This window comes from Coffea arabica, chromosome 1e (assembly GCF_036785885.1).
Source record: "Coffea arabica cultivar ET-39 chromosome 1e, Coffea Arabica ET-39 HiFi, whole genome shotgun sequence".
Classification (NCBI taxonomy): domain Eukaryota; kingdom Viridiplantae; phylum Streptophyta; class Magnoliopsida; order Gentianales; family Rubiaceae; genus Coffea; species Coffea arabica.
The window spans coordinates 39,512,052-39,524,558 of NC_092311.1; the positions used below are offsets into that span (position 1 = coordinate 39,512,052).

The 12,507-nt window shown below is 35.5% G+C and overlaps 1 protein-coding gene and 1 long non-coding RNA gene across 3 annotated transcripts; one reads left to right on the plus strand and one right to left on the minus strand.

Moving 5' to 3' along the window:
• The first annotated feature begins 3,470 nt into the window (after window positions 1–3,470).
• Window positions 3,471–5,961, plus strand: LOC113694215 (putative B3 domain-containing protein At5g66980). The gene is made up of 4 exons (XM_027213087.2): window positions 3,471–3,696; window positions 4,351–4,834; window positions 4,913–5,064; window positions 5,537–5,961. Exons 1-4 carry the CDS (start codon window positions 3,628–3,630, stop codon window positions 5,789–5,791), a joined length of 960 nt encoding a protein of 319 aa, XP_027068888.2. The 5' UTR covers window positions 3,471–3,627; the 3' UTR covers window positions 5,792–5,961.
• Window positions 5,962–8,132: 2,171 nt separating this feature from the next.
• On the minus strand, window positions 8,133–11,934 carry LOC113689332 (uncharacterized). 2 transcript variants are annotated; one of them, XR_011817211.1, is made up of 7 exons: window positions 11,182–11,934; window positions 9,993–10,700; window positions 9,751–9,843; window positions 9,492–9,655; window positions 9,249–9,376; window positions 8,541–8,571; window positions 8,133–8,430 (listed from the first exon to the last, which is right to left on the minus strand). It is a non-coding gene; the product is annotated as an uncharacterized lncRNA (long non-coding RNA). The 2 variants fall into 2 exon arrangements; XR_003448184.2 differs by having other exon boundaries at window positions 9,751–10,700.
• Between the last annotated feature and the right edge of the window lie 573 nt (window positions 11,935–12,507).

Below are 12,507 nucleotides of genomic sequence, written 5' to 3' on the forward strand. Positions count from 1 at the left end.
CGATACATTCATTCACACTTTTGTTTGTGCCTTTAGGACATAAGATAAACACATAAAAAAAAAAGAATGTACAAATTATTAAGATTTTAAATTATAATACACCCTTTGTCTGTAAACACTTTTATAGGGAATATTTACAATTTTGCTGATAAAGGATATTAGGCTTCCTTTTTGTGCCCTTAGGACACCAAAGAGAAGAATTTTTGTTGTATTATTGGTGGTGTTACTTTTCATTTTATTTGCAGTTCAACAAGATAGGACATGACATTATCTCTTTAATTGCATGATCACCCAATTTGTGATATATATATATATATATATTAATATATATGTATATATAGTCGACTGAGAAGAGAAATCTATAACAAGGGAAAATCTTGTGGAACACTCACATAATTTAACATTTTTCTTTTAAGGGGCTGACATGCCACTGAATAAGGTATAATGTCAAGTAGTTTTGTAAAGTGTTGATTGTAATTTGCACCTCTAAAGTATTCATGATTGGCACTTCCCCGCTAGATTATTAATACCTTAAAGTTTTAATTTCCTCTAAAGCAATTTAAGAACCCTAATTATGTTGGACTTTTAAGTAGCCATTTCACAAGTAGAAAGGCAATCCGCTCAATTAAATTATAATATTGGCCAATATTGGCTCTTTAAGAATAACCACTCAATTATTGATTATTGTTTGTCCTTTTATCTGAATTTGATATTTTCACTCAAAAACAACATAAGCATGTATCAACTTCAAAGAGCAAGATGTTTTTGTATTCGGGTTGCTATTCTTAAACATAATTTGTGTAATTCAAAAAATAAAGGGTCATTCTTATTTTTTATCAGTGAAGTGAAAGCCAAATTTAATTTGTATTCAAGTTATTGTTGAACTGTATTGCCCAAAAAAAAAAGTGCTATAATACTGCAATTGATAGTTTAAAGGGGCAAAATGATAAATACGAACATTTTAGGAGTGTAAAGTGCAATTAACCCGTTTTGCAGAAAGCAAACCAGGGCTTTGGAGTTTGAACCTGAAGTTTTGTTCGGATGACAAGAAAAGCCTATTTCAGACTTTCGATGAACTGCACAAGATGGTACGATGTTATTTGAAAAATGGAAACAAATCATTACTAGCCTTGATCTTTTTTTCTTCTTCTTTTTGGGTTGCTTATCCCAATAACTCAGTATGGGACCATTGTCCAAGCCTTAAGGTCCAACTAACTTGAAGGCAGGCAGCAGGCAGCAGGCACCGAACTGCGTTGGGTTTTTCTAAAGGACTAAACAGTCAATATAGGTATACATTAGATTGAGTTGATAAATTAATCATCATCGATTGTTGAACCATGAAAATTAAATTAACGTTTGTGATCATTATCACTATCATTATTAGTTTTCTAGTATAGATAGTGTAAAAAAAGGTTTAATTTTTTCTTTGCTGAAAGTGGATATACTGATCTTGAGAATGCATGTCACATGTCTTTTTTTCAAGTTAAAATTAATTTTGAATGAATTGTTATGCTTATACATTGTTAGTCAGACTTATTTATTTATCGAGTTTTTGAGTTGATGGATTCGAATAACTCATTTAAATTTAAATGCATATTGAAACTAAACTATTCATGTGGTAAAGTCGAGTAAGTCCTATGTATGCTGACAATTTATATACTGTCGCTGTTTGATCTATAATATATCTGTAAAAGTTAATTTTAAATTAAAATTTTGTATTGTTGCCAATCATTTAAAATTGACAGTGTATATACTATCAGTACATAGAATATTAGTCCTCAAGTGAATCCACTAACTTTCTTTTACATTTTTGTTCTTCTCCTTCTTACTCCTTACTCCAAAAATTCAAGCAAACTTTTCAATTGTAGCCTAATTGATTCTTATGTTAATACCTAAATCTTTTTTAACTCCAATAATATTTCATTAGTTGACACTTGTCACAGTCATCATTTGTGTCATGGCACAATATATCTTTGGTTGTTTTCTTTTTCTTTTTATTTGGATAAAAAATTTATTTACTAATGTAATAAGTTTTAATTTTTATTACTATAAAAATATTATTACTTATGTTTAAACAATATGCAGGGACTTCAACCCTCACACGGGGATATGCAAAAGTCTAATTTTCATCCAATTTCGAGTTACATATTTGTTCACAATACACTAACATTTACACCTTTCATTAATTGCCATATAATGTAATCACATCTAAATTTCTAATTCTTTCATTTATCTTTATACTCCACTTAACTAGCTTATCCTTCTACAATACTTATGAGTCGTTATTTTTTTTCGTTTCAAGTACAAAATTATAGCACCATTTTTTTTAATTCCTGATCCTCTTTTTCTTCATGTTTCTTTGGTGCCATTCACTTTTTTATTTTCATTTTTGTTGGGGCTCGTATATCTGCAGAGTTTCCAGAGTATCTCCAATTATCAAGCCATTTTATGGTGACCAAATTTGCAAAAGGACTTCCCCTATAATATCAAATTTTTTTTGTTGACCCAGCATGTGAATTGCATTCTTATTGTTTGCTCCCTCAAACAACTAGCCTAACTTGTTCCTAGCAATGTTATTAAACTCGAGCCGGATAGCGATTCGACTAAACTACTAGGTCAGGGGTCAACTAGTCGGATCGGTTCGATAGTTCTTAAAAATCCGCTGACGTCAGCATGATGTCATAATTATTTTTGTATTTTTATAAGTTTCAGAAAATATTGAAATTAAGTTCTTGGTTATATTCAACCAATCATAGAAAATGTTCCAAAAATTTAGACTTGCAATCAAATATACACCTAATAATTATATATAAAAATATAAGTTAATGGCTAAAATATGTCTATTTACCAAAACTATTTGAAAAAACTAAATTAAAACAAATTAATGCAAATTGGAATCACTGATGTTAAATTGATAAGATCATAGGGATAAAAATATCTTGATTTAAAGATCATTCAAGAAAGCGAGTAATTTTGGTACTTACACTAAGTGAGTGTCTTTTTTTTTTTTTTTTTATTCCTATTAATAAATAAATGTGTTACAATTTAAGTAATTTAAATTATGTTTAGAGAAAAGAAGAAAGAAAAGTTTGAGAACCAGATTAACCAGTCGAAGCGGATCACTGGTTTAACTAATTTTTGACAATTTTGACCGATTTTTGATCAAAACGATTTTGTGCTATAAACCAACTCGAAAAAAAGACCGGTTCATGGTCGGACTGGTCGAACCAACGGTCCGGTCCAAGCCTAACAACGCTGGTTCCTAGTACATCTTTAGACTGTCTCCCTCTACCTGGCTTCACTAAGCGCTATTGGCCTTTTCATATTGGTTCTGCCCACAGTGAGCAGAAATGTTCACTTTCCACCGTACCCAAAACGTTCTTTTTGTCCTTTTTTGGCTCAATAATTGCTTTAGCCTGCAAAATATGGTAGACCAATTTGTTCTTCTTTAATCTCCTAAATACCTTTTTTAAACTTTCAGTCTTAGACTGAAAATGCAAGACAATTTTAAAGACTAAAATCCAGTGTCTAACCTTCTTCATACAGCTTTTTGCTCTGGTTCTGAAAGCTGATAAAGAGGTAAAGGAAGCTGAAAGCTGCGTTTTGTATGATCCAGGAGAAGAAGAAATGAAAGCAGTCAGGCAATACCCTGCCTTTATGAAGGCATATTTCCCTCCAGACAGCAAGCAGAGCTTGGTAAATGGCTGTATATGCATCATTGCAAATGCTTTATTTGTTTGAAAAATCACTAAAGTGTGAAATGTATCTCATTGTTATGCTTCTGTTTCATCTGCATGATCTTTTTTTTTTTTAAATTTATTTTGCAGTCTTTCTTGCAATGTAGTGCTAAGATCAGGTCCTAAACTTTGATAATGTACTAAGCCACGAAGATCATGAAGAAAATGGTGCCTTATTTTGTTACATTTTTGCTGTTTTGCATACATATTTGACAGCCCTCTTATTTGTTGCCCTGTATTTTGTATTTTCTTAACTATATTTGACGAGCCATCTTCTATGTTCGCCTGCATCTTTTATGTTCTGATGTTGTAAGAGCCCCTTTCACTGTCATGGGATCTAATATCTTTTGCTGCCAGGATGAAACCTATGTCCAGGAGTATAAGTATATAGAGCACTGATTCTTTCGTTGGTAAAACAAAATCGAGTACTTGTTAATACCTAGTTGAACACCTGCCCTAATCTTGCACTTTGAATTTTTTTTTTTGGGTGATGATGGTGATTGAACAGAAACATCCCTTATGACAAATTAGTAGAACATGATGAAGGGTAAAGTGTGGATTTTTTTTAATCCTGTATTCCACTATTTAATCGTCATTTATATTTTGGTTGTAGAAACTTCCTTCCTCGTTCACATCATTTCTGAAAAGCTCACTGCCAGACAAGGTTTTTCTCAAGAATCATTATGATGATAAGAGAATTTGGGCTGTGGAGGTAGCCAAAATTGAAAATGATCTCTTTTTCCAAGCTGGCTGGTCACAGTTTCTTGCAGAAAATTGCTTGGAGTTTGGAGACCTTCTAGTTTTTCAATACAATGGGGGTCAGGAGTTTGATTTCAAAATACTGGGAAAAACTGCAGACAAGAGGGAGGTAATTTATGCCTTTGACTTCAGTTCAGAAGAGCAGCAGGAAGAAGAGTATCCGCAAGAAATGGAAAGTGAGAATAAGAGCAGGAGAGGTGCTGTTGGATTGAAGACTAAGAGCAATTCTGACAGTGGTAGACAGGAAGAGTTTGAAGAGGTATCTTCCAAAAAGAAACAAAAGAGAGATTTCCAAGGTTCTGCTGCACGAAAGAGAAGTCTCCAACGAAGAGAAATCTGTAAGTTTTGCACCTGCGTACTCTGAATAATGGTAACGTGATTTTATTTTGTTAATTGGAGGGATTTTCTTGCTTTAGCTGAGAACAAGGCTGGGAGATCAATCAAAGCCTGCGGGAAAGGTGTCCATTTCATTGATAACACTGCTGATGCGGAATTTAAATCAAGAGATGATCGGCCTATAACTCCATGTTTTGTGGCAAAAGTTGATGAAAAGAGGTCAAATCTAGTGGTGAGACCATTGCTTTGTTCTTCATCTCTACTGAAACAGTTGAGTTGCGTGTTTAAACCTTGATCCACCATGAATCCACCATCAAGATTGTGTTAAAATTTTAATATACCGTGCTTATTTGCTGGTTGTAATACAAATTATAAGGTTCTACAGTGATGCTACCTGTGGAATAGGTCTTGAACGCATAACTTTCAAGCTGAAAAGATAATATTGGACAGGGCTCCTTGTCAGACTCAAAGAACGCCGAGTAGCTGGTTTTCTTCTCTATTAATTTGAAATTTTTTGTTCTACAGAACTGTTCCTGCAAGAACTTTCCTCCATCTTGGTTCATGAACCTAATGTAGCTATTTGCTTTTTTACTCTCATGTTCATTGTTATGTGAACTCTTGTTCTTTTAGATTTGCTGCTCATGCACAGGTAGCCAGTTTTGCTTTAAGAAATGACATGTTCAATCTCCTGGCCCTATTTGCAGCATGTTCCAAAAGATTTGGTTACGGCCTGTGGTATTTATCCTGAACAAACTGTGACCATCCTTGATCCTGCTGGGAACAAACGGACCACAAAAGTTAAGCAGTGGCAAGATGGACGATTTGTCATGGCTGGAAGCTGGAAATTTCTGTTCATAAGGAATGGTATGCGCCATAAGGACTCCTTCCTTTGTGAGTTTGTTCAAGGTGCAGATCCAAGTGAAGCTTTGATTAAAGTTTATCCTCATCGGAAAAAATGACTCTAGCAGTTCAGGTGCTGCTGAGCCTTCTGAAGCTTGAAATCCTAGAGTTTTGGAATCAAGAAAGTAGTCGTCAAAAGTTAAAAGTTAGTTTGCAGGTGATAATTCAGTTAAAACTATGTGCAACTTGAACCTTGTTCTAATCAATGTTGCTCTATCTTCGACTTGTAGCTTCTTAGTCTTTTCTGTTAGCTTCTAGTGTTTTAGTGTCTCTCATCGACTCAAATTTCTGATGTATTTGGGCGTCAATTAAGTTATTTTAGCTAGCCCAAAAGTATATTTTATCCCTAATGCCTATGTCCAAATGACAAATTTAGAAGATGTTCCTTAGACTACTAATGAGTATTAATGCCTAAGCTATTGTGTCTTGATGAGCCAGTTCTCATCCCATGCCCTTATCTCTGACAAAACTAATCCTACACATGTACCAAGATCCACAATTTGCCAAGGCCAGCCGGCTTCCCATGTAAATAAATATGAGTTCACCTGCAACTAACAATTGAAAATCACAATATGTCTAAATGATAGATACATAGATATAAACACGAGAATCTCTAAAATTAAGAAGAATAGGATTTTCCAACAAATATACCCTCTAATCCCTTTGTCTCCAAGTTTGATGAACCAGCTCTAACCCCATGACCTTTGTCTCTCCATGAAACTTGTCCTACAGCACCATACCAAGTGCCACAATCTGCCCATGCCAGCAGGTTCGGTCTCCTCCGTCCCACGCTTAAAACAGAACTAGGGTTGCAAACAAACCGAGCCGCTTGCGAGTGGCTCGAGTCGAGCTCGAACTCAAGCTCAAAATATTAAGCCCGCCTAGCGAGCTCGAGTATATATATATATTAATTTTTTTATTTTAAGTATATATATATTTATTTTAAGTATATATATATATATTTTTTTATTTTAATAGTAAATTTACATATATATCCTTAATATTTTATTATTTATTAAGAAAAAATTTTATTTTATTTATTTTTTAAAAATAAAATATTTATTTTTTATTTTTTTCGAGCTCGAGCTTTAAATTGTCAGGTCGTCGACCTTGAGCTCGAGTTCGAGTTCAATAAAATTAACTCAAAGGTCGGCTTGATTAGGTCAAAATTCGACTCGACTCGACTCGTTTGCAGCCCTACTCAAAACTCTCCACCGCACCATGGCCACGGAGATTACAGTGGGAAATGGCAGCCTCTTTCATTAATCCAAAGCATGTTAGAGACTTTCAAACTCGCAGATAGCTAAGCATACAAACTTGGAGAATGGCTGTCTCTAATGTGTCTTTAGATGTTGACCCAGATCGGTGGCGGCGAAGGAAGCATAGCATATTGGAGAAACTGAAAATTATGAATAAGCCAAAATGAAGCAAACTTTGGACTTCTAAGGCCAACATTTCGCAGACTAAGAATGCGTTTTTCAATGGACAATAGTGCAAATAAAATTCCAAGCAAGAGAAACCCATAAATTCTGCACCGCAATACCTTTTGACCTGTTTTCCTCCCATCAGAAAATGGGAAGAAAAAGGTAAAATAATACGTGATCAGGATCAACAAAGCTTTAACTACTAGCAAAAACATTATCAACAAACAATATGCAAGTCAAAAACCCTCATGAGACCAGAAAATGTAATGCAGATCCCAGTATTTGTGCATCCTCTTCTAGTGCATATTGGTCAGTTTTAACCTCCAATTAGCCAAATGCAAAAAAAAAAAAAAAACCATCATACACCAAAATATCTTTAGACCCAATCAGATGAAGCTTACGGGACCGAGGTGGTCCTAAACTTATCCTATACACAGTAGCAGAGCTTCAACTCACCCAACAAAACTGATTATCAACAAAGAGTTGGCCTGCATCACAGTCGAAGGGAAAATACAGATAACATACCGAAGTATCTGACGTGCTTAAGCTAAAAGGATTCATTAAGCACTTGACAAAGAGTGATTGGATGGTGGCAAATAGAGTTGATCATCATTCAACAGAGAATCTATATACTTGAAATGAGCACATCTTCACACCTTATCGTAATCAAAGTCTCTACAGAGTAAGAGCCATGACCAAACTGGTTTCGCCTGATCATCTTATACGTCAAGTAAATTCCCTTATACAAACCTGATGGATTTCTTCCACCAATCATGACACAAGAAAACAGATATCCGATGAATTTTCACCCAGGTGAATGTGAAGCCAATTTAACTGAATTTAAAGCAAGTGATCACTAACCACCCCGATCACGAAAATGTAAGCACAATTTTGCATGCCAGAACAGATAAACATCAGCAGAGATGCTATGCAGACGAACCTAAAGGAACAGGAAAATGAGGAAAAGAAAAATGTCTTGTTTAACTATTCATCTACTTTCAAGTACTCACAACCATGCCAGCATGAGCATACAAGTAGAAGTCATAGTTCTTGAGATGACAAACTTTATTGTCAATCAATGGCCCTGCATCACCTCCCTGGTACGAGTCAATCAATGCAACAATAACTTTCTTATGTAGCCTAATTGCATTGTCTGTCAAGTCAATACCCGGGGCAACATTTTCTGGTGCATTAGACTGAAAGAACTTTGTATGATGATTTCTCACAATGACCACGACTTTTGGAGACCATTTCTCATCAAGAAACTTGCAAGCCTACAAAATGGAGACAATAATTATCATTCTCATGAATAAACCTCAGACTACCTCTACTATTAATTTGTGATGGAACACTTCGATAATTTGATCCAGCTCATGTTGATTACTTGATTAAACTGCGACTCACTGACAGCATGGCTGCAAATGTACAAAATAAAAGAATAGTCAGCCTCAGATATTTGAAAAAAAAATGTAGTTAAAAAACGGTAAGAGCACTTTTGCCAAGATAGAAGTATATGAACAATAAAAAGTTTAAAACAAAATCTCTACTTAATTAAGCATACTCATTAGGTACAAAGAATCAGAAAAGTCAGTAAAGATTTATCTGCATTTCTTGAAAACTAATCAAGAAATGCAACTCAAATACAATCATAACACAAAGAACAAGTAATGCCGTCCTGACAGCCTTTGCTAAATGAAAGTAGTAGCAACAAATAGAATACATACACCTGAATGTAATGATCTGATCTTTCTTATGCCAGAGCTTACACAGAAATCAAGCAAAGTCTCCCAAAAGTCCATAAGGAATTTTACATCTCGGAAATACCAAGATCCTTCCTAATAATCTGATAACACTATATCCACAAAATATGGAGCATATGAAGAATGAAAGAAAATGCATTACATTTTCTACATGGACTAAACATTTACATTACACTATGTGGACTACAGTGGACTAAACATGGCTCATAAAAAACATAAAAAATCAAGTGTTTTAAGATCTATAAAATGTTACCGTTTGTTGGAAAAAATTTACATAGTACAAGGAAAGCAAAGAAATTCAAGCGTTCCTACAAGGCTATTAAAAGTCTAACCTTTACATTGGCCTTAAGCAGAACAGTTGTAAGACACTGGTAGGAACCATGCATTGAGTAACATCAGGAAACATCAGGAACATCAGTTGTAATATCATATGCAGCCAAATTCCTCTTTCTCTGAGAACCTGAAAGAAACATCGGGAAACATGTTATTCAAATAATAGATAATAAGCAAAGTGTGGTTATTATCTATGCGTGCACATGCAAGCTGAGGTAAAACAGCAAAAAGGTTGCACAAACCATAAAGATCACAGTTTTTGCTCTCTGGAAGGAGACAAAAGTTATTTAGGTGCCCCTAAAAGTTTAGCCTGAATCTCTTCAAGCTTCTTTTCCAACCTTACAAGAGAGAGTAGTCATCTGTACTTCTGATTCTTTTCAAATACATCAAATGGGTGTTCCACATCCTGCAAACTTAAAGTGTGAGTTCAAAAATGTGACCAGCCCCACATTCTTAAAGACAGAGAAACCACAATCTGACTGTCATACAATTCCTTATCACCTTCATGAGATCTCCAACAAGGCCATGAATATAACAGCATGCAGCAATGTTTATTATGGCCCACTTTTCAATGTTTGCAGGTTGAACTAGTCTCTGTACAGATGAACACAAAATACTAATCTCCAACATGGCTCATAGTGTAATGTAATGCAGTGGACTAAACATGGCTCATAGTGTAAATGTAAATGTAATGCAGTGGACTAAACATTTACGTTAAAAAAGAATATGAAACTTGAAATCACATTATTATTATTCAGTTCTGAGGAAAGAAATCATCTCCATTTCCAACTTTCAGCTGCAATCAAATGGAATGTTAGCCACAATTTCAACTTTACAGCCAATAGGAGCAGAAATGTGGTGAAAATATCAAAAACAACACTAAAAAAAGTTAATTATCTCAGAACCACATAGCAGCATGCCCTTGGAGCTGGGGGCATTCAACCATCAACCTCAAAATTCTGCTGATGGAAATGCCCTGAGAATGAACCACAGGCTTTGGATCATTATTGTGATTTTCGCACCCTGAAACAACCAATCAGATATTCATTTGCCACGCAGTGCATAGAGCATCAGCCCTTTCATAGTTTAAGTAGGAAATATGTGGTAATCAAACTACCCATCTTCTCTTGTGGCTATTGCCTTGACTTCTCCACTAATGAAGCTCTTTTGAAGGTGGACAGAGCTTTTGTGTAACATTGCAAGGACAGCAAAGAGCATAGCTAAAGCATATACTGCAATAACTAGAACTAGTACGACTGATAACTAGTAATCAAGTCGAGCTCCATCCAGTTCGTCACCACGAGAGCAGAGTATGTTAGCCATTTCGGTTTTCCAACATCTATACATGGAAGATTACCAGAATAGTGCAACTCTATATTCCATTAGGTGGCAAAATAGTGATAGGCCGTCGCTTGTACAGTTTGAACTTCAGCATCAACACCCTTGCTTTTCTGCTTCAAAGAGAAAATACAAATTCAGAGACGTAAGAGCAAGTTTATTTCCATTTTCTTCAGTTGTATGTTATACAACCACCTGGAAGAGGAGGAAAGATCAAATGGTAAAGCAGGGGCACTACATGGAACCTTGATAGAGAAAATTTTGAACTCATTTCCAGACTATCAAAGAAATAATCTGAAAAAAGCGAGTGCAAGGCATATAATTGTTCCCTGCAGCCCCTTGGCCAATCTCACTTCAACTGCATTTCCAGGAAAGCTAAAAATATGACATAAATTTCCAAAGCCCACAAGTTAACAACCCATAAAATGTGCATCCAGTTCGAAGCTTTGTACCGAAGAGAATCAAGAATCCTAAAATTAGGATTTACATTATCACTAACCTGTGACCACAAACTAATTAATCTTCAAATCACAATTTAAGCAAAACCCACGTAGAAAAAGCGGACGATGATTCCAAAAGGAAACAAGATCATACCATGAACTGGAATTTGGGGTCAAATACGCACCATGCTGCTCCAAAACGGCAGCCTATACCTTCGCATCATCCTCTGTAAGTTGATCCTAAAAAAATTCTTTATGCCAAGAAAAAAAATCCACGAAAGTTGTTGGCCAATTTTGGATTATAAGGACCGGGAGATATATCTCTTGCCAGAAATAAAGCCATGCAAGAATTCGAGGCCAGCCGCAACTGTGAAGGATACATCCCCACTAATTCTGAAACTTTTAGTGGGGAATAATTAAGAGTACTGAAAGCTACCACTGCTATTATTGCTGCTGCCTCTCCACTCCCAATCAAATAGATAAATGCACAAAAAATAAAAATATGGAATTTAGAAAGCATAAAAAAATGGAAAAACAGACTAAAAATCAAACATCACAGCATAACACAGTAATCAATATCAATAAGAATGTTGAAGAAATAGAAGAATTGTATGAAGGAGAAGGAATTTAAAACTGTTGATGATGTGATTGGAGAGAGTGGGGAAGAAAATAAAAAGGTTAGCGAAACTGAAGCATTGGATGAGGTGGGAAAGGTTGATAGACTTGAGAAATCATTAGTCTTGGAAGAAAAAAAAATTGATGACATTGTTATACTTTTAGATGAAATTGTAGAGAGCCTAAAGGGCATGTCTCATCAGGAGAGAATCTCTGTTGCGATAAGTGTATGTTAATGTGTTCCCTTTCATTTTCTTGTTTCTTCTCTTCTTCTTGTCAAGTAATCAAAGTGTATAGCATGATTTTCTTCCTAGGTTGTAAATAAGGCGCAAGAAATTTTAAAAGTGGTTGGTGCTTGGACTGAACTGATTAAAGAGAACATTTTGGGCTGAACCTAGGCCACCTCCAGCATTCTAGCATGACAAAGTAGACAGTTTAAATTTTGCCCAAAAGTTACTTGGGCCAGCCCTTTAGCTCGGATCGTAATAAATGGCATTAGAGTGAATCTTAGGGGTGTACGTGAGCCACTTCTAGAATTTGAGTACACCAAGTAAATAGCTTGCAAGGACACAAAGTCCTTCAGTGCAGGAAAATGTGTGTGTGGTGAGCTTGAACTAGTGTATGAGTGTGAGCCACCTCCAGAATTTGAGTACGACCAAGTGGACAGTTTGCATTATGCGCAAGCTGAGCCTAGACTAGTGCGTGAGCCTAGTCCACCTCCAAAATTCAAGCACGACCAATTGGATAGTTGGCATTGTGTGTGGAGTGAGCCTAGACCAGTGTGTGAGCTTGATTTATCTCTAAAATTTGAGTACGACCAATTAGACAGTACCTCCAAAGTCTGAACACAACAAGTAGATAATTT

What these genes read in the sequence shown, in the direction of transcription:
- LOC113694215 (XM_027213087.2), top strand. Translation starts at nt 3,628, where the DNA reads ATGAAAGCAGTCAGGCAATACCCTGCCTTTATGAAGGCATATTTCCCT. An exon ending in CAGACAGCAAGCAGAGCTTG is followed by an intron (nt 3,697 to 4,350) that starts GTAAATGGCTGT and finishes TTTTGGTTGTAG; the next exon opens with AAACTTCCTTCCTCGTTCAC. An exon ending in TCTCCAACGAAGAGAAATCT is followed by an intron (nt 4,835 to 4,912) that starts GTAAGTTTTGCA and finishes TTCTTGCTTTAG; the next exon opens with CTGAGAACAAGGCTGGGAGA.